The 22297-nt window shown below is 43.8% G+C and overlaps 1 protein-coding gene across 1 annotated transcript in view; it reads left to right on the top strand.

Annotated features, from left to right (window-relative positions):
* The window catches only part of AGBL4 (AGBL carboxypeptidase 4), a gene marked incomplete at its 5' end in the record, with an annotated part of 965543 nt that extends 943513 nt beyond the window's left edge, over nt 1-22030 (top strand). The window contains one exon of the mRNA XM_054384552.1: nt 21930-22030. Coding sequence (XP_054240527.1) covers nt 21930-22030 — 101 coding nt within the window. The remainder of the gene's footprint in view (nt 1-21929) is intronic.
* Between the last annotated feature and the right edge of the window lie 267 nt (nt 22031-22297).

Genomic DNA, 22297 nt, shown 5'->3' with positions numbered 1-22297 from the left:
TTAGAAGCCTGATCCAGGGCCTGCTGGACACAGAGTCCCACTGGACTGGGACTTGGATCTCTTTGTCCTTTTGCTCCAAAATGCCTGTTAATGGAGCAGTCAGAAAAAAGGAGGTCAATCTCCAGTTAGCAAACAGAAACTACCAGTTGTTGGCTATCAGGCATCCCTGAGAATGGATCTGTGTAGGGCCATTAAAAGCTAACTCTTGTTGACAACCACCAACTCTAGAAATGTTTTTGGTCATGTTGGTGATAGCCAAGAAAGCTGGAAAGGTCATAGCAGGTCAGCACACCAGAAATTGTTATTGTTGATTTTTTTTCTGAAGGACTGACAATAAATAATAAGGGTTGATTTTTAAAGGGAATGTTAAAACTGAACTGCACTGCAGCCCTGTACAAACTCTGTGTTTGCACAAATTTGGCAATGCAGAACTTGTGCCCTGAGGTCACCGTAAGCTGATGAGAGGGGAGCTTGCCTTGAGGTGCACTTCACCGATCTTCTGCTTACAGAAATCCACGGATGAGGTGAAAGGGAAGGATCAAACATGTTTATGCTTAAATCCATGATCCCTGAGTTGAAGGTTATATAAACACCTAGGAGTATAGAACTGGAGAGATAAAACTGTGTGCTTACTGAAATAGAAGAGGAAACAGTTTTGTATAGAGAGGATGAATAGTTGGAACAAACCTATATTGTCCATGAAAATATCATCCACCATACTCTAAATGCTACTGCTGGGTAAGTCTTGCCTTGAAATCTTTCTGAGATGTAGCCCCAGGAACCTGTCCTGCCTTCCTGGAAGCACTGACCTGTCCTTTCTGTTTCCTTCAATGGGCTAAGAGAAAAGAAAGGTCCAGTTTCTGCCTGACACCTTCATCCAACGTGAGGCTATCCTTGGACATAACTGGGTTGTGAAACATTGTGATCATAAAAATTAAATGAAGATGGGAGCTAAATCTTGTTCCACTGTTCCTGTTCTTGCTCATCTCTGACACCAGGATTTGATGTATGTAATCAGCTGATCTGTGCTGGAAAGGTTAGAAGTGAAGGATGTTCCTGTCACAGATTAGCAAAATGCTGGAGTAGCTTTGGCCTTATGAGACTTGAGGTAAATTGGTTTAGCCCCTGTAAGTGCTGGACAAGTTATAGCTATGGATAGAGGAGAAGTTTCTTTTGGATAGACATGAAAGGAAACTGAAGCACAGGGTAGATTTTAAACTGTACAGTGCCAAAACATGTTTATGTTTTGGCAAATAACCTGGCAAAATCAAGTTACTTCACAGGATTTCTGTCATCTTGTACTCCAGATGTCTTGTATGAATGTAAATTCTCTCCAGTTTTCCCTTGGTCTTGAGGTCCCAGGCATAGGAAAGCTGATTGCAGTGCCAAGATCTTGCTGGCCATAGATAGCATAGAAATCAGAGGCATGTTCATGCTGCAGATTTGTATCCAGCCCTTTTTCTCCCTTCTCCTCAGCAGCTCTTGCACAGCTAGACACAGGCTCTCAAAGAGATCATGTTCTCCCCTAAACTGTTGTCCAGGACTATTTTTTATTATTTATTACTGGTTTTATAAGATATAAATATGAGTTTGCCCAGAGGTGTGTTCAGTTGCTCCAGGCAATCTGGATATGCAGAATATGTCTGTCACAATCTGAGGGTCAAATGACTGCATGACATTTGGAAGGTGGCTTCTCCTGAGTTGCCATCTGTCTCCAAACTGATCTTACTGGGCCTTCAGCTGCAGATGGATTGCCCCAACACAACCTTTTTTCCTCAGCACAATCCTACAGTAAGAGTCACCACTCAGAGCAACTTTTACTTATTAAGAAGCAAAATAATGTGGGAAATATTCACCTAGCCAGCAGATGCCTTCTAGGTTCAACTGATGCCTCTGCTCCTTCTACGAAACCCATCCTGTGTTCTTGCATCCTCATTTTAATCTCTAAAGTCTCCACTACATCCTCTGTAGATAAAGTTATCACAGTTCTAGTTAGCACAGGTTTCCTCATATTAAGTGACTTGAGTTTTTGGTATGTTCCTCTCTCCTGTGTTTGTTCCTTGCTCCCAGTCTCTCATGCCCTGGCTTGTGGGCTATTCAGAAAGGCTACCTGTTTGGTTGGTTGGTTGGTTTTTGAGTCATTACAGCTAGTATTTTACTTAAGAAATCTGGCTGTCTTTTTAAAAGCCTTCATTTGGCTTTAGGAAACAAGGTCAATGTCCATATCTGAGTATTTTTGTTTCTCTGACTTCACTTGATATCAGGCATGACAATCTGGGTGTAAAAGCAAGATGTCTTAACTCCCAGTCCTGTGCTTTACCAGGTTGGAATGGAATAGAATGGAAATCACTGTTCTTCATTGTACCTCAGTTTCCCTCCATGTAAAACAAGAATCCTTCTCAGTTTGCAGAGTGCAGAAGCAGTGAGCATCTTAAATCCTGATGGTGAAATAGGAAAATGTGGAGGTGCCTCTGGTTACTGACTGTGCAGTCCTATGACCTTCACTTTTCACAGTGCTACAGGTTGTGCCCCTTTGCAAAGCCCCAGAGAGTCTGCCTGCAAAGCCTTCTATCACCTGGACCCTGTGAGACCCATCTCGAGGCAAGGTCCTCATCATTCACTGAGCTTTTAATTCCTTAGAGAGGCAGAAGACTCAATATTCAGCAGCTGGTTATTTCTTCCTTTCTCTCACTCCCTCACACAGAGTGTCAGTTAAAAAAAAAAAAAAAAAAAAAAAAAAAAAAGTGGCAGAGAACTGGCCATTAGCAAGGAAAACAGTTTAGGGAAGAGACGAAATAAAAATGCAATCAATTATCTCTTGCCGTGCCCAGGTGTGTGGGTGCAGTCAATTCTCAAAGTCATCGAGGATTTTAGATGAGAAAAGGGAAGCTGTTCATGGCAAATTGCAAGTGTTGGGGGGAAGGGGGAGGGAGAAGGAGAGAGAAAGCAGAGAGGGGAGAGAAGGAGAGATTAATTTCCCTCTTGAGTGAGAAGTGTGTTTGAGACAGACAGATGGGCTGTAAATACTCCAAACCAAGGACAGGAGCTGAGACAAGGCAGAGACTGGTGATTGAAGTGTGACTGTGATGGAGGTGGTACATTTCCTGGCCAAGGTGACTGGTTTTGTTCTGAAAGGGGGAGATTTTTGAGATGTGGCTGCCACGCTTCACATCAACCTGGAGCAGGACAGCATATTTAGACTTGATAAGTGATATCCAGGTCCCAGTGGGGTTTTCCTTAAGGGTCAGATTCAACTACCTGCCTTGTAAGGGAAGAGTGAAGGGGGAGAGAGAGGAAGGGAAGAAAGCAAGCAAAAAGGGAAGGGGGGAGGGGAAGGAAGGAAGGAAGAAAGAGAAAGACACTCTTCTTTCCTCGTTAAAATTATTGAGCTGTCTACAAGTGGTGAGCGAGGGGCCCATGTGACCGGCAGTTAATCACATTGCTGTGAAATGTGACTGCTGCTGATAATAAGATCTTCCCTTCAGTAGAATTTCTGTTTCAGAAATAGTGATTTTTTTTTACGAAGAAAAGAGGTTGAGGAAGATATCATTTCAGATCTAACAGAGCCTGTGTACATTTTCTTCAGGTAGAAAAACTTCCTTGTTTCCTTTTCTGTTTGGCATCCCTGTTTGTATTATTTTTATTATCATCATCATCATCAATTTTTTTATTTCCAGAGCCTGAACTCACTGTCTACAAATGTAACCCAGCTCCAACCTGTCTGCTAGCAGATTAGTTCCCATTTAGTCATAAAGTTCACCAACCTTGTTCCAATCAATTAATCCCTAGAATCCTTAATTTATCGATGCCCCAGTCTATGTAGCTGTCGAAAAGATGAACATCCTGCTTCAAAATGAACTGGCCAGCCTTTGCTCCAAGATACAAGAATTATTAAGAGGATGGTAGTAAAGAAGCATTTAGAAATCCCTTCTGTACAATCAAAGGCAACAGCAGCTCAGAGGAAAATAAAGGGGATTTTAGCATGCATGAAAAACAGTGCAATAAATGAACCAGGCTCTGGGGATGGGAGTAGCAGGGCTGTGGAACTGCTGTGGGCTGAGCTGAGTTGGCTTCTTCTGTCATAAACTGAGCTAATATATGTCAGGTTACTGCAAGAGTCACAGGTGCGAGTGAAAGGTGTTGATCTAGACACTTTCCCACCTTCAGATTTTGCTTCCTAGAACCTCGTCATTCCTTTTTGGGGAGCCCAAATTACATTTTTTTTTTACAGGATTTACTGGTTGATTCAACATGAAAATTCTCCAAAGCACACTGAAATAAGTAGAAGTCTCTCTGTTGGTTTCCCTGGCTTGTAGATCAGGTGTTGCTAAAGCAGATGCTTTAGTCACAACTAATTAGAGCTGATCTGGTTGCATAAGAGAGAAAAAATTACAGCAATGAAAGCACTGAAGTATTGAGTTTGCTTCCATGTTACTGGAATGAATTTATCTTTAATCTTATCTCTGTATTTTAGATAGTAGTTCTTACTACTACTTTTTTTTTACTAAACCACCTGATTTGGAAAACAAAAAGCACCTATAATTGTTTTGATAAATTAATATATATATATATATATTGTAATTAGCTCAAGTGTTTCTGGAAAAGAAAAGAAGTACAAGTTGAAGTGCTCAGAAGTGCCTAAATAAAGGTCAGGTCTTAGCTTTCATGTTCTTTCAGCAACAGGACACACTGTGGCTCCTCTGACAGCTTTTTCCTTCTCTGATGAGTCTGGCATACTCTTCTGCCTGACAAATGATCTGCAAACAGACCCACATTTTCTCAGCTACATCAGCTCAAAATTACTTTGCCAAGCAATTCTTGGGTGGTTGTTCAACTGCAAGCCGTTCTTCACGGGAGCTACGTTTTGACAGGCGATCTGCTTCAAGGGGGCTCTTCTCCCAGGAGTTTGTTCCTTGTGCCTGCATTGGCTGAATGTGGGTGAAGCACCACTTTGTGGTTGTGAGAGGTTATTTCTTGCAAACTGTGAGAAAGGCAACGCATAGCAAGCACAAATGTGACTGGAGTAAAGGTATTTTCTCCTGGAAAACCTATGTGGAAATATTTTTGATGCTATGCTCCTCTTAGTCTCCAGACAACATGTCTAGGCTGTCTTCTAGCATCAGCCTGACCTTGGACAGGCATGTTCTTATGGACCAAGTAAGTAAATGGTTCATTTTCTTGTTTCTGCTGCTGCATTTCCTTGGGCTGCAAGCACCACATCCCCTTCTCAGTCTGGTTTTAATCTACAAATGGAGGAGTCTGGCAGCCTTTGAAAAGCTTTTTACTATTGGAAAGTATTGGTATACTTGTTGTTGTGAGCAGCTCTTTATTGCCTCATAAGTTCTGCATTAATTTTTGCATTTGGGAACACCACTTAAAAGAATGTGCTGCAGTAAATGTTGACTCCTGGCTCAGTACTTGAAGTTGTGCCTGTGTGGTGTTCTCTTTGGCTCTCAGTAGGCTTTCCTGGCAACAGAGAAAGGAAATTGGCCCTGAAAATCAATGAGCTACTTTTATCCAGTCCTGTGCCCAAGCTAATTGGGGTATTTAACTGATCTGCTCAGCTTAGGGGCAGCACCTTGCTGAGGTAGCAATACTGCTCCTCTTGTCAGGAGAAGGGTCTCCTCACTTGGTGTATCTCTTATATTTTTTCCTTTGAACACTGGCTGGTGACAAAGACAGGCTGTTGGAATAGGTTAGGTTTGGTTTGACCCGGTTTGACATTTCTTCTGAAAGGTTCCTTTATTCTTGCTCTCAGTGGATTTCTTTTCTAGACTGACCAGCAATTCCCTGTCCTTTCTGCTTTCTCTGCTCTTTGTCTGTTAGACCAGCCCAGCTATATTTTGCTGTTAGCTGCTTCAGCTCCTGCAAAGTCATAGGCAGTGCAAGAACTGATACCTTCTTACTAAACTGAACCATTACTCTACCAGAACACAATCCCAAACACATCAGTTTTCCCGACTGCTGCCAGAGCCTTACACCGTGGTCCAGCTGCTTTTCCTTCAGGTTTCCAGCATGCCTGAGGTAGGCCTTAAGGGCCCTATTTGAATGTGGTTCAAGATACATAGTTCTGCCTCATTTCCAGCCTCACAGCTTCATTCTCTAACCTGCCATCCCTCGTCTCCTGTTCCTATACCCTACAGCACTGCAGCCCTGCTTGCATATGCTTCTTGCTTTCCCTTGATTGCTTTTTTGCAGCTCCTCCACTTGCCCATGCTGGCTTGCTTTTGCAGGCAGCGTATTTATTGCTAGCTGGCAAACACAAGCACTTGGACATATATTCAATTATCTTTGAACAATTTCCATTTACTCTGGTTTTGCTTTCCCCTCTTTGTTTCACTGGATGCTATCTTTATTTTCAGAGCTTTTTCAACTGCAATTTCTGTTCTCCCTCCTTTTTATTTTTTCTTTCCTTCTTGCTTTCCTTCTTGCTTTCCTTCTTGCTTTCCTTCTTGTTTTCCTTCTTGCTTTCCTTCTTGCTTTCCTTCTTGCTTTCTCCTTCCTTCTCTCTTTCTCTTTCCTTTTCTCTTTCTCTTTCCTTCTCTCTTTCTCTTTCCTTCTTTCTCTTTCCTTCTCTCTTTCTCTTTCCTTCTCTCTTTCTCTTTCCTTCTTTCTCTTTCCTTCTTTCTCTTTCCTTCTTTCTTTCTCTTTCCTTCTTTCTTTCTCTTTCCTTCTTTCTTTCTCTTTCCTTCTTTCTTTCTCTTTCCTTCTTTCTTTCTCTTTCCTTCTTTCTTTCTCTTTCCTCCTTTCCTCCTTTCCTCCTTTCTCCTTTCCTCTTTCCTCCTTTCCTCCTTTCCTCCTTTCCTCCTTTCCTCCTTTCCTCCTTTCCTCCTTTCCTCCTTCTTTCCTCCTTCTTTCCTCCTTCTTTCCTCCTTCTTTCCTCCTTCTTTCCTCCTCTTTCCTCCTTCTTTCCTCCTCTTTCCTCCTCTTTCCTCCTTCTTTCCTCCTTCTTTCCTCCTTCTTTCCTCCTCCTTTCCTCCTCCTTTCCTCCTTCTTTCCTCCTTCTTTCCTCCTTCTTTCCTCCTTCTTTCCTCCTCTTTCCTCCTTCTTTCCTCCTTCTTTCCTCCTTCTTTCCTCCTTCTTTCCTCCTTCTTTCCTCCTTCTTTCCTCCTTCTTTCCTCCTCCTTTCCTCCTTCTTTCCTCCTTTCCTCCTTCTTTCCTCCTTTCCTCCCTCTTTCCTTCTTTCCTCCCTCTTTCCTCCTTTCCTCCTTCTTTCCTCCTTTCCTCCTTCTTTCTTCCTTTCCTCCTTCTTTCTTCCTTTCCTCCTTCTTTCTTCCTTTCCTCCTTCTTTCTTCCTTTCCTCCTTCTTTCTTCCTTTCCTCCTTCTTTCTTCCTTTCCTCCTCCTTTCCTCCTTTCCTCCTCCTTTCCTCCTTTCCTCCTCCTTTCCTCCTTTCCTCCTCCTTTCCTCCTCCTTTCCTCCTTTCCTCCTTTCCTCCTTCTTTCCTCCTCCTTTCCTCCTTTCCTCCTCCTTTCCTCCTTTCCTCCTCCTTTCCTTCTTTCCTCCTTCTTTCCTTCTTTCCTCCTTCTTTCCTTCTTCTTTCCTTCTTTCCTTCTCCCTCACTAAACTCTGGTGACTATTTCTCCACCACTGCCTTTTTTATATCTTTGCACTGAAAAGGGTCCAAGTTTAACCTCAGTGTGTTAAATGCTTCCTTCACCTGGAAGGAAATCAATGGCACAGGCAGAATAGGGTTTAATCTACTCCCTCACACCAAAATGTTTTTCTTTCTGATGTAATCTTCCCCTCTCTGGTGGTTTCACTCATACCTGTTTTTCCATTAAAAGTTGACTTCTGCTTTACTTCTTCACCAATGGAGTGCGCTTTGGAGATGATAAGGGTCACTTCTGCTTACTGTTCAGGTGAAGGTGTGTCTTTGATCTTCAGATCAGTTCTCAAGTATGTAATCTTCCCTGAGAGCTTGCCTACATTCAGAGATGTGCCTTTCCACTGCTTGTTCTCCCTTCCCTCTGCCTGGTAAAACATGACTGCATTTGGACCAACTCTTTCATAACATCTCTCACTTTTTTGTAATAGAGACATTTTGATTTGATACCCACAAAGAGATGTGATATTGCAAGAAAGGAAAGTGATCTGACCATCCATCTCTGAAATCATCCAGACTGCATGATTCTGTGGAAGCGTTGCTTTGGTCCAAACCTTTACGAGCAGGGAAATGTATGTAGCACAGAAGTACTCAAGCTATTTTTAACCCAGCTGGCTTAGGCACAGGAGAAACAGCATGAGGTGAGCTGTGCAGAGATACATGATGCTGTAGTTTGAGTGCTTCTAACGAGAGCTCAAGCAGCACCATAATACACCATCATTGCTTTTGTGACTGCAGTATAGAGATACCAGCCTGTCACACAGCAAAGGACTCCATCTCTGGTGGGTGTCCCTGTACTGGTGTCCCTTCACTTGATCAAATTCTGGTCATCTGGGTGAGGACCTGTGGAGATATCCATAAGATGGGCTTCAGGAAATTTGTGAAAGAAGATGGCACAGGGTGATCTACCACTATGTGAACATGAGGCCTCTGTCTGAGCTGTCCTCCACAAACCCTTTAGCAGCAGCTAGCTATGGGAGATATCATGATGGTATCTCCACCTGCCCACACACACCCCAACAGTTTGTAGTACCTGGTGATTACAGCTATGAGACAGAGGCCTTTGGCCTTTCTCCTGCAAGTACTTGGGTATCACTTACTTATTGGGCATGGAGCTAATTGACGGGTAGCTAATGCCATCAAGCACTGGGATGTATTTATATTTTTAACTACATGTAAGTGATTATCAACATTATAAATAATTACAGTCTGCCTCCCAGCCCCTCTGCTCCATTCCACCCTGCTAATTGCGATGCTTAGATCTCAATGAGCTCATTATGTTTTGTCGATATTCAGCTCTTTGGCTTGCTCACTTAGTAGAGTAGGGACCAGGGGAAGGCAAATGGGAGCTCAAGATTGAAAATGCCAAGCTCCCAGGGATTTGAGTTAGCGATCATCACTGCTTCATCTCTATGCACGATTTATTCAGCACTCCACCTTCCCTAATAAATTATAGATCCCTCAAAGGGAAGCTCTGCCAAGGGATGGGCAATTGCCTTACTCATAGGGGAGCCCAATCTGTCCGGTATTGAGCATCTCTGACATCTGGTCCTCACAGGATTGGATCCCTCCTGCCCTTCCCCTCCACCCGTCTCTTCCACTCCTTTTGGGAAGCATTAACCTTTTCAACGTGATGTATGCGAAAGGGCGACAGTCAGCAGTGGCAGTTCCTCCCGGATTCTCTTTGGTTGGTTTGTCTGAACTGCCTGCAATGCTGTCCAGGCCTCTTGGAAAAGCAAGTCAGAGTGCAACCAATATTTTAATTAGCAGCAAAAGGCAGAAAGGCTTTTCAAGAAGAACAGGGGCAGAAGAATGTGGGGTAGGGGACTTGGGATTTAGTCCAACTGAAGAGGATGGTATATAGTGCCTTTAAGGAGGGGCTGGATATTCAATCACAGCCCACAGTGATAAATGGTGAGATGGTTATGGTGGTATTTTGGGGCTTGTGGGCTACAAAGAGGTGCATTTGTGCCCCTTAATCCTGGTGGTGCAAAAGGAGCAGAGACTTGTCATATCTGCCTTTCCAAAGGCTGAGATGAATCCCAGTGGACAGTGCTACTATACAACAAGATCTAAACCTAAGGAATTGAGGTACAGAGGCATCCCTTTCCCACCCTTCTGTCTTCAAACAGGTCTGGTTCTGTTTTCTCCCCTCCTGATAGCTCTTTTCCTAATTCTGTGTTAAAACAGGGATGCTACAGCCACCCTGGGAGATATTTTTCTAGTCTTATCACTGGAAAGCTTCCCTCAAAATCTAATCTCCATCTATTTTATTGTAGAGTAAGGCTAGTGTTTCTTGCCTCATCACATGCAGAAAAGCTTATCCTGTTCTGCAGCGTCCTTTATTTATTTATACAGTCTCTCTTTTCACACTATTCTGTGGTCTATGGATCTTTTCAGTTTTTCCTTCTCAGGCTTTCTGGAGTTTTGACCATCATTTCCAAAGCCTTCAATATCCCCAGACAATCTAAAATTAAACCAACTTTAGGAGCGGCAGTCTTAACTCAGCTTTTTGACTCCACAGCAAAACACTGTTTCTTGCAAAAGCCTGGGATGCAGTTGGGAGCTTGGCCATTTGGCTTTGCAGCGACCAGAGTGGTTGCTCTCTGAAGAGAGTCAATCTCAGCCCTCTGCATCAAGGTCGACAGCTGCAGCAAACATCCTTTGGCACCCACAGGCAAATATTCCCTGGTGATTCAATCTGAACTTCAGTGTGCAAGAGGATCTGAGAAGGAAGAGTTCTCTCCAGATCATGCAGATGTTGATGCTGCTGTGTCACCTTAGCTATGGATTAGTATCACAATATATCAGAGGTTGGAAGGGACCTCAAGAGATCATCAGGTCCAACCCCCCTGCCAGTGCAGCATCACTTAGGGTAGTCTGCACAGGAATGCATCCAGGTGAGTTTTGAAAGTCTCCAGAAGAGGAGACTCCACAATCCCCCTGGGCAGCCTGTTCCAGGGCTCTGTCACCCTCACTGTAAAGAAGTTTCTCCTCATGTGGAGGTGAAATCTTCTATGTTCAACTTTGAACCCATTGTTCCTTGTCTTATCACTGTGTACCACCCAAAAGAGCCTGCCCCCCCCACTTGACACCCACCCCTCAGCTATTGATAGCCATTGATCAGATCCCCTCTCAGCCTTCTCTTCTCCAGACTAAACAGCCTCAGGGATCTCAGTCTTTCTTCACAGGGGAGATGCTCAAGTCCCCTACTCATCCTCATGGCTCTCCCTTGGATTCTCTCCAGCAGGTCTCTGTCTCTCTTGAACTGGGGAGCCCAAAACTGGACACAGAATTGCAGGTGTGGTCTCACCAGGGCAGAGTAGAGAGGTAAGAATTCTCTAGGATCATACTTGTGAACAAAGAGGGCTCCTGGAATTATTTTTTGTTAGTAATGTGGGCACAGAGATAGGCAACACAAGCAGAGAGTGAGACTGTGCAAATAGTCTAATAGGATGTAGCCTCAAAAATATGAAGGTTTAATAGGAAAAAAAAAGTCATATAAAAAAATTCCAGCTCAATAAAAAAAAACTCAACCAAACAAAAATCCAAACAAACAGCTTTCTGTGCCTCTTATCTTTATCCATGGGGGCACTTATTCAGTTTGTCCTCTCACTTTGCTGCACAGGCACTGTGCCAGAATAAGGAGCACTGCAGCAGGCAGGCCTCACCCTGCTATCAGGAGAGTTTGAAGGGGAAGTGATTTTTATTGTCATAAGTGACACTCATGACTCTGGAAAATGGAGAGATGTGAAGCTGTTGCTTAGGTCTCTCATAAACTCCCGAGGCTGCTGTTTAAATTATGGTCACAAGCATGTTGTTCTGAAAGCCTTTTTCACCAGGGAATGCAGTGACTTTAAAGCTGGCCCACCAATTAACGCTGAATACCCTTACAAGCACTTGCTTTGAGATGCTCCTTTTGCAAACCAAAGGCCACTCCTGCCATGGTGGCAGCACACTGACATTGACTGTGCAGCACTGTACTTCCAGCCACTTCAGGAAAGTTGGCTGTTGCTTCAGAGGCTGCTGGATCTGAAGTTTGGCAATGGTTTATTCCCACTTATTCAGAGAAGTGAGGGGATGAGACAGGCAGTGGAGAAGGGGACAGCTGCAGACCTTTCCAGCACCTTTATCCAGACACAGACTTGCTGTTGCCAGCAGTTCTTCCCCAGGGAAGAGGATGTAGAAGCACAAGCTAGCTTGAGTGAGTAGCTTTTTCAGCAAGAGCTTTGTGACAGCAGTCAGATGAGTGTTATTTGTGGCAGGGACTATATATAACTATATTTTTGTGTGCGTAGATTAAATATATATATATATATGTGTAGTGCCTTATCACTGAATTCCAGCTTGAATTTAAAACACAAAGGAAAAATCAAAGGTTTTAGAAAAAGCTAAATTTATATGGCAATGGGAATTACAACAGCAAAGAGGCAATTAATTGGGAGGGGGGTTGTGGAGATTATAGCAATATTTTACTTATTCCTTACAAAGACAAAAATAGCATTCATTTCTCTACCTACTGGTAACAACTCTAATTCTCTTCCTCTTATTCACCAACACCACTCTGGAGTGACCACCCACAGATGAGATGTGAAGAGATCTTTGGCCCACCTCATCTGTGCCCCTGCTTTGGGGAGGAAACACCCTTACAGCAGATAGCCTGAGCTTAAATGTGACATTGATATCTGAGTCAGCAGTCTAGGTAGAATTGAGGTCTTGGCATTTATGCAATCACATCCATTCTTTTTCATTTTACTCTACATCCTTTAGTGCCAATCCCAAGAAAAGCACCCAAAGATACCTTCATCATTGGTTCATCCCTTCAGCTCAATCCTGGGCCTTGCAGAGAGGGTAGGTTCCCTGTCTCTGGTTTGGTCAGATATAGTTCCCACTGCAAAACCAACCCGCAGATCTCTATTGTGCTCCAACAGCTCTGGAAATATGCCACTCCCAGTAGAGCTTTCTGTTGCCTCAAGTCTACACCATAGCACCTTATCCTGAATCAATACTTGCAGATACTGGAGATAACTCAGGGAGAGAAATATATTAACATAGCTGAAGAAGCAAAGATAATGATACTTTTTCTTCCTTTGCCCCCCCGCCCCGCTTCGTTCTCTTCTCCCCACCTCCTCCATCCTCATTTCTATGATCTGCACTTAGCAGGGATCCAGACTCTTGAATTATTTCCCACTTTTCAACGAAGCCTTAAATCTTTTTAAAAAACTGCTTATTTTAATTGAAAAACTTCAATCAATCAATTTGCCCCTTCTCTACCCTCTCACCTTCCTCCCCTCCCCCAAACAGAGCCATCTGCAGTAAATAATCTGTAGCCAGACGTTCTGCTCTAAAGAAATAAATAATTCTGAATTTGCTGAATCCCGCCTGATCTCCCAGCTTTAAATCACTGCACTTTGTACTGAGCTCAGCCAAAATGTTGAACACACTGAAGCATAACTATTACTTGGAGACTGCAAGTGATTTTAAAGGTACAGCCTCTGAGGCTGTGGTCCTTTTTTCCTCCCAGGACAGTCTGAGAAAGGATATAAGCCAATTTCTGAGGATAAGATCTCTTCCCTGAATTTTCCCTACTGCAAACACAGATGTTGCCTTATTTTGGAGAGTCGTATCAAAGACTGACTGAAAGCAGGAGAAATCCAGTGGCTCTTTGAGCAAGTCCTTAAGAAGTATCTTGATTGAAACCATCTAATAGCCACTAAGTAGATTCCTTCTTCAAATGGGTGATCTCAGGTAGGTCCCAGGAGGTCTTCTGCATCAGCTCAGACACTGAAGAGAAAGTGTCCATTATCCCCAGTGCAAACAGTTGCACTTGGACACAGAAGAGCCTGGGGCATCCCAGCCAGGGGAGAAAGGTCCCCCCAAATCACTGCAAGTCTTGCAATTGCCATCAGCATTCTGAAATTCTCTTCATCTTTCTGCTATTAAAAAATTTTAAAAGCAGTTTTATGCAAGATTGTATCACAAGGGAATAGAATCCTCATATTTCTTAATTCCTCATATTTCTTAATTCCTCATATTTCTTCTTTAATCATATTGCTTCCCTTCTTCTTTTTAAGATTGCTGTTGTCTATGCCCTGTCTGAACAGGGAGACTGCAGCTGAAGAGGGAAAATGCAGCTTGCAACAGACTGTAGTGATGCCCAGTTACGACTTACACAACTCATGAGCTTCCAAGAATTTAGAGATGAAAAATGGTTTATCCACACTTTGGTGTGTTAAAATGCTCTTTCTACCATTTATCTTGGAACTGGTTTTGTTTGGGTGCTAGTGACTGCTACGCATGAAGCCGTGAGCTGAATGTCTAATGGGAACTATCAGACACAGGACAAAGGGGGGTTATGATTCTTCAGGACTGAGAAGTGAGGAGGGACTACTTAAGAGGATCCCCCCAAAATTCAGCTCATGATTTTCCAGTGTATTTGGGGGGGGGGGGAGTTAGTTAGGATTAGAAAATCTTGTACTATTCTCTCATTTCTGGTTATGCTGAGAACAAAAACTGTTAAGACTTGAATTTTTATGCTGTTTTCCCATTGTGCATCGGAGAACATTCATCAGTGATGGGAGAAGACTGTGAATGCTGGATTTCTACTTAGAAATTTCTTCCCCTCCTCTCATCTCTTTTTGATAAATCAAAGAGAATCATTGACTGTGTAAAGAGCTGAGCTCAGCTAATCCACAAGGACTCCTTCCTAGATTTGGCAAGTGACCAGAATTAAACAATAGCAAAGATCAGAAAACTTAACATCAGAGGGAGAGACTCATTCCAGTGGTTTGCCAATACTCTAAATAAAGATCCACCAGACCTTAATGTGAGATCAGAAAATGCAGGCCAAAATTAATACTGGGACAATTTAATAGAAGCTGGTACAAGGTTTTAAGTACATAATTTTTAGAGTACACCAATAGAAAGAGCAACACTGATGCAGTGTTTTCATTATTTGAAATATACTGGTGCTGAAATTCACCCTTTCTGGGTTTTTCTTCTTCACCTCTGAGCTTGGTTCTGACCTCTGTCCCTTAAATAACCTCATCAGAACTCAGTACTGCCAAGATATTAAATAAACCATTTTCTTTGGTCATTTTATAGTTTGGGCCAGATTACCATTTAGAGGAGGGTCCATTTCCATCTCCCATTGGTGTATATGGACTGTGACAGATAAAATTAACTTACACAGAGCTATGTGAAGATGGCATTAGGATAATGGAGCAGCAGTCAGAGGAGTCCCTCCAAAATCATGCTTGTAGTGCTGGTAAGTGGCATGTGGATTCAGAGGTAAAAATGGGCAGTGGTCCTGTTGTGTTTCCAGCATTACTTTGGCAGTGTCCAAGACATCTAGCTCCTCGTTGTTTCTGTGCTTGCTCTGGACAATTTGATTTTAGTTTTCCTTGCCTGTGCCTCAAACTGTTGAATTTAGTGCTCCCTATTCTTATGGTAGCAGCTCTGCAGCTCAGTATTGCATGGAGGTTTTCCAGCAGTAGCAAAATGTGTTCAGTTGGGTGGCTCCTCCATGAATGCCACCATGTTGCAGAGGAAGAGCTGGGGTGCAAAGGTGCTCCACCACACTCCCCTCTGCTCTCCTTCAGTCTCTGGCAGGGTCCCTGGCAGGGTCAGGCATGCTTGACTTTTTTCTGGTACTGGCTCTGTGCAGCACCTATACTTTATTGCCTTTTTCACTCTCTCTGACCCGTGTCCAGGTGTTTGCTGGGGTAGTTTCAGTGTAGTTCATGAGAAGGGCAGAAGTGACAAGTGACATTGAAATCAGTGCATGGGAAACACAGAGTGGGGCTTGTGCTGTAGTCCCTCTGGCAGAGATAAAGCAGTGCTCTCCGAGATACTGGTTCTCCCACCTCCTGCTTCAGAGGGGAGAAAATTACAGGCCTCTGATTACTCACAGAGAAGAGCACACAACTTCCATCTTTGTAATTTCTTCCACCACAATCAAGCATTTCAGGAAAAGGGCCTGAAAGCCTGAAGTAGTTGGCCAGAGATCTTCCCACACAGAGTTCCTTCCCTGATAACACACAAGAGGAATGAAAATGAAGACTTGTCATTGCTGTTACGGTTGATTTCCAAAAGCATCTGTCCCATCTGGAATCAGAAACTGAGGCTGTTGGGAATGGAAATATTCTTGGTAGGGAAAATCCCTTCGCTGTTTCCAGAGCTGGCTGTGTTCAGGGTATTTAGAGATTTTAAGACTGGACAGTCTGGTTGCATGACTTGCCCATGTCATGACACCAGTAATTCCCACGTTGAGTCAGGTTCTTACACAGGAGCTATGGAAAGCCCTGTTCCTGTTGGAAGTGGCAAAGCTCCCCATAAAGCATGCCCACGTGCACCACACAGCCCTGCAAAACCAACAGCCATGCAGTGCTTGCCTACCCAGGTCCTGCTCTCTGGAAAGTCAGTAGGGAGGACAGGGTTAAGTCCCATCTCCTCTTCATACTTCCTTTTAGAAGCTTCCTCCTTTGACAATGACTTTGAAATACATAATATATGTAGTGAATCTTGTTTCCCTGCAGTGGCAGTCTGAGGGAAGGATGCATCATCAATGCCCAGACTTGCACCATGTTAAATGCTGGTGAAAATCCATAGAACAACCTCTCATCCCCCCTCCCACTGCCATGTCTTTGTATCACCCCAATTACACTTTGCTTGAAGTGGAGCCCCCCAGTTTAATGGGATATGGGCAGCATCTCTTATTTATTAGAAAATAGTGTCACCCTTGAGTAACAAAACCAAGTAACTTGTGAAAATAGCTCTGTTCAAATAGAGGACTAGTTCTGGTGAGGCTGGGTGAGATATAACATGGTGGTTTGAAGCCATGAAATGCCATTTTCCATTAGAGCTCTTGTTCAAGTCAGGAAGGGGTTTGATCCATTGACGGAAGCTGTTATGAACAGATGAGAAAACCTCATCCATATTTCTCCTGAGACTGTATGAAGCTGACAGGATGCTAGCTGACCACAGTCATCTGGGACTCTCCCACACAAAATAACCCTCTTTTCATAAATAACAGGATTGTTCCTGTGGTGGACTGAGATTTGCTGTAGAATTCAGATGTAGAATTCAAACAAAGAGCTTCCTCTAGTTTTTAATTTGAGCTATTAAAAAGATCCATCTTTCTCTTTGCGTCTCAGTTTCCTTCCCCTCTTTCTCCCTGCCCTAGGGTTTGTTTTTTTTCCTTCCCCTCTGCCTGTGTGCAGGATGACTTAAAGCTGTTTGTCTGAAACAAAAGACTTGCATGGGTCTGGGCAGTGGTGCCTCTGGATTGAACGGTCACAATTTCAAATCCCATTTAGGACTAAACTTGGATGAATTCCAGAAGCTAATAGCCCAGTGCAGTGTTTCAAACTGATGGAGGTGCTGTCCTTTAGATGAGACATAAACCCAGAGATCCAATCTGTTTGGCAGAGACCCCACAGGACTTATCAAAGATGAGTGGGGAGCTGCTAACTGGTTTGCCCTTGTCAAATCCTTACCACCACCACAGCTTCTCTTCCTGTTCCACAGCAATGACACAGGACCTTATGAAAATGAGATGGTGAACTTGAAGCAGCCATCTTCTTTCTAATTATTTAAAGCAGTCTGCAGTGTCTGGCAAGAGGGGGAAAGAGAGATAATCCACTCACTTGAAAGCAGAATGACCCTGAATTTCAAAAGGCAAAACAAAAGCGAGCAAATGGTGCCACCATGCTCTGCAGCAGTGACATTATTAAATGATCAGTGAGCTATTAAAGCAGCAACATTTAGTACCTCCTGTAATGACTTGTACTGCTAACTGGTTTCCAAATTGAGATTTTTATTGCCTCCATGCCCAGACAGAACAAGACTTTTGTGCTTCTAGAGGCTCCAGCTTAAGGAGACTGCTCACAATAGGATCAATGCATCTTCTCAGTTGAAAATTAGTAACAGCTTATGAGATTCCCTGCTCCTCTCTCCTTTTTTTCTTTTTTTTTTTTTTTTTTAACCCAGGGCTGAAAGCTTTGGGGTGTAAGGATCATACCTGCAAGGGATTTTGCAGAAAGCCTGGTATGATTCTTGAACTTCCTGACATCTGTGAAATTTGGCAGAGTTATACATTAACAGACTATCCTGAAATCTCTCCAAAACAGCTCATGCCATTCAGAGTGAATGCTGTGAGAATGGTGTTTGCAGGAGGGGTCTTGGGCACACTGGTTTCCCCTTCTAGGTAGAAATATGGAACATGGAAAAATGAGTCCATGGAGAAGGAAGGGAGAGGAGAAGGAATTGCAAATTCTAGCAAAGGTGAAGATTCACACAGATGTTTCCACTGTGGTTCTCCCAAATGGATTTCAACTGTCTCATAGGAGCTGAGCTCTGGGGATGGGAATAGCTGGGAAATGGTCTTCTATCAAGTGCAGCTCCACCTAGATAGGGAGTTCCTGTGAGGAAAAGCACAGCATGTGTGATTGCAGAAGGGAAGCTGGTGAAAAAAAACAAACCAACCAACCACCCAGCAAAAGTGGCTGTAGCTGCAGTTATTGATGTGCTCATGATATATTGTAGGGCAAAGTGGAGTCTGTGTCTTCTGTGCACCTGAAGCAAATGCAAATGTTATTGCTTTGTTTTCTCCATCACTTCTGCACACATGTGCTGCCTGCACTTGCTGAGTGAGTCGAGCCATTTCTCACCCAGGCTAGGCAGTCACAAGGAGAGACTCTCATTGCTATTTCTGGTTTTATGTATCAGGTGCCTGATTTCCGTGACAGAAACTGCTCATCCTTTGCAGAGACAGCAGGAAGAGCAGAGGGGGTAGGATAGCTTGAGACACTAGTATTAGAGCATGCATATTTTTTAATGCCATGCCGATTTGAGCCTCTTTCCATCAATGCTGACTGCAAATTGTTCCTATTTTGTGATTCTTTAGGTGGCTGCATGTGCCACAGGTTTGTATTTCCAGTTTCTTCAGTGTCCATCTACCTGTGTGTCCATGCTCTGCAAAACGCTTTTATCTTTCCCGGTCACCCTAGGAAACAAGAGGTCTGTGTGGACTACAAAGCATGTTAAGAACTGTAGAAAAATGGGGTCAAATGGCTTCAGAAGGCCCTTCTCTCTTTGCTTTTCTGAGCTTCATGCAGGACTACACCTAAACTATTCATGTCTGCTGTGGGTTTACCTTAACTCTCAGAGTGTTCTGGTCTGGAGAATTCTGCATGTGCTAAGGCAGGTTATTCCAGTAGTTAACTGTCCTTAGCTTTAGAAAGCTGTTCCTCAGACCTAAGTTCAGGAGCTGGGCTGGATTTTTCCCAGTCAGGGTTAAGGCAGAGTTGTAAGCCATCATGCAGGAGCTTGTGCAGCCACTTCCTTGGCTGCACTCACTATCATCTACAGACTTCTTCCCCCAAGACAGGAAATCAGGTGTTTCCCACCAAGCAAACACAAGCAATCTAGAGAGACAAAGAAAAGGGCAGCAGGGCCGCTTCTGGCAGAGGAGCCTTCCAAGATTGGCACTGACAAAATGTCCTAGAGACTTTACTGAGTCCAATTACCACTTTATGTCTTTAAAGTGCCAAGTAAATGAAAGAAACTACAAGATCAAGCCATGTTAGTCTTCTCAATCCCTTAAATGCTTGACAGCCCTTTCCCCTTCTTTCTTGCTTCCTCAGACTACTTTGAACTTTTAACCTTTGCCTCTGCTTTGAGTTCACATCTGCAGAAACCGAACTACTCCCAGCCATCCCCAAATTCCAGTAACAATCACTAAACACTTTCAAAGCAACACTGCCCTCCCTTGAATTGATAAACTTTAAGCTGCCTCCAACTTCCTGAACTTTCACACACGTAGTTAGTCTCATTTGTCAGTGCTGGCAGGCTGCAGGGGAGCTTGCTGGGTACAGCAGCAGCCATGAGGCAGCCGGTGCTGTTTCACACAACCAGCTCTCCCTGTCCACACAGACAACAGCCGTGAACACCAGCTGCTCAGGCTGTGCTGGACTGTTGGGCAGAGGAATAGAGATACCTGCAGCACAGATGGTATTAGGATCACAATAAGTGTATCAGGATAGACCTGAAACAGAAAGGATAGATCCCTGTAACCGTTCCCAGGCATGGCAGTGGGAACTGGAGAAGTGGGACTAGATCCCTGGAGAGAAAAGCAGTATCAGGAGTCATTCTCAGACGCTAAAACTGGGCTTGACTGCAGTGCTAGCAGAGCTGGTGGCTGGCTTTTTGCAGAAATAGAGCTAAAGACTGAATCACAGCAGTTCAACCTCCCCTTCAAATAAATAAATAAATAAATGATAAGCAGAGATTTCACAGTGATGCCTGAACCTGAAGTCTCATGCTCACTTGTTTTGATGTGTCTAACGTAAGTGGGCGGGTAATAAAAGCTTCATTTAGAAGCCAGCATCTTTACAGGCACTGCTGGAATCCCCTGGGACACTGTGCTTCTGGAATTTTCCTTCACTGGTAATACCCGCAGATAAATATTGATAAAGTAGAATATGCACGTATGCAAGGAAACCAACCCAGCAACAGTTTAGTCTCCTGGACCACTGGGTGTCAGATCACAGTATCACAATATAACAGAGGTTGGAAGGGACCTCAAGAGATCATCAGGTCCAACCCCCCTGCCAGAGCAGCAGCACTTAGGGGAGTCTGCACAGGAATGCATCCAGGTGGGTTTGGAAAGGCTCCAGAGAAGGAGACTCCACAACCCCCCTGGACAGCCTGTTCCAGGGCTCCATTACCCTCACTGTAAAGAAGTTTCTCCTCATGTTGAGGTGAAATCTTCTATGTTCTAGTTTGAACCCATTGTTCCTTGTCTTATCACTGTATACCACCCAAAAGAGCCTGGCCTCCTCCCCTTGACACCCACCCCTCAGATATTTATAGACATTGATCAGATCCCCTCTCAGTCTTCTCTTCTCCAGACTAAACAGCCCCAGGGCTCTCAGTCGTTCTTCACAGGGGGAGATGCTCAAGTCCCCTAAGCATCCTCCTGGCTCTCCCTTGGATTCTCTCCAGCAGGTCTCTGTCTCTCTTGAACTGGGGAGCCCAAAACTGGACACAGGATTGCAGGGGTGGTCTCAGCAGGGCAGAGTAGAGAGGTAGAGGAACTTCTCTAACCCTGCTGGACACAGCTTTCTTGATACACCCCAGAATCCCGTTGGCTCTCTTGGCCACAAGAGCACATTGTTGTTCCATGCAGAACTTGCTGTCCACCAGCACTCCAAGGTCTTTGTGGAGCTGCTTTCCAGCAGGGCAGCCTCTAATCTGTCCCGGTGCTGTTGTTATTTCTCCCTAGATGTAGGACCTTGTACTTGTCCTTATTAAACTTCATGTGGTTATTCAGAGGTACATTTAGATTCCTCAGGTTAATTACCCACCTCAGTTACTGCATCAGCACTCCTGAAATGGCCATTTCTGGCAGAGAACTGGAGAGGTATGTGGTGGTTGTAGCATGGGTAGGCATCAGTTCAGAAGAGGCAAAGAAAGAGGTCCTCAGCTCCCATAACACAGCTATGGACTATAACACCACGTGCATTTCTCTCAGCTGGACATCACCCTGTAGATGATACGCAGATGCTGCTCTCTAACAGGCAGACCTAGTGCTGTCGTTGCACACAAGCAGGAGATTCACCAGATGAACACATTAGCTAAGATTCTGTATTTCAATACATTCACAGGTTACTCAGCAAATTTTAGGTAACTGACTCTTCAGGAAGGTCTGGTTCCTGTGCCTGTGAGGTCTCTGTGGCAGCTCTGATGTGTAGCACCTGCCTAGTGTTGGGCTCAGGGTTAGCTGAAGGACAAAGGGTGGCTAGGGAAAAGAGCCTCCAGAGTTACTGCTGACCTCTTTAAGGGGTCAGTACTACAGGTTGGGAGGGCTACAGCTTTAATAGCAACCTTGAATTTGCACACTGGTCCATGGCTCATTCATCCCATAACACTGCTGACCTTGTTTCCTGGATACAAGTACAGAAACCCTGCCTGTTTCTAAGCATTTTTAGGTAATTATTTTTCCTGAAGGTGGAAACTGGAAGGCCCCTTTTGTCTGGTGTTAATACACGACCACCACAGAGAGCTGCAACCAGGCATGGAGGAAAGAGAGATTGGTTCCTCCTGTTTGTGGTTTTATGCAGCATCTGTCTGTGAAAACACGAAACAAACAAGATGACCCCCACTTGATCTGCTTGCATAAGTCATTTTGCCTTAAGCCTGAGCACTGTGGGATGGTTAATGTAAAACTTGCTCATGCATCAAATAACAGTCATTTACCTTTAGACTCTGCTATTATTATTATTAATTAAAAAAAAAATTGCTCCTTAATTACAAACTCACAGATATGAAGCTTGGAAGAAATGTGGCCAGGACATTCTTGGATTACTACAGGCTGAACTCCTTGGTGGAAAGACCACTGGCACCTACCCCTAAATCTCGGTAGGTCACAAAGTAATTTCTCTTGCTTTAACAGTCCTGCTTTTTTTAATACCTTTCATGACTAAACCTGAGTGCTACTGCATTATAGACTTATAATTAGCATGATAGGCTAACTGTGCTTATTTTATTGAAATCCCATTCAGAAAGAAAGCATTTATGATCAGGAAAGATACCTGGTTTATGTCTGAAAAAAATATTCTGAAGGATTTTGGAGATATTGATATCTTTCCTGAATTCTGCCTGCTGTACACCAACCTCACTCCAGTATCTT

Source organism: Indicator indicator, chromosome 10 (assembly GCF_027791375.1).
Source record: "Indicator indicator isolate 239-I01 chromosome 10, UM_Iind_1.1, whole genome shotgun sequence".
In the NCBI taxonomy this organism is placed as follows: domain Eukaryota; kingdom Metazoa; phylum Chordata; class Aves; order Piciformes; family Indicatoridae; genus Indicator; species Indicator indicator.
This window is presented reverse-complemented; position numbering and strand designations above follow the sequence as displayed.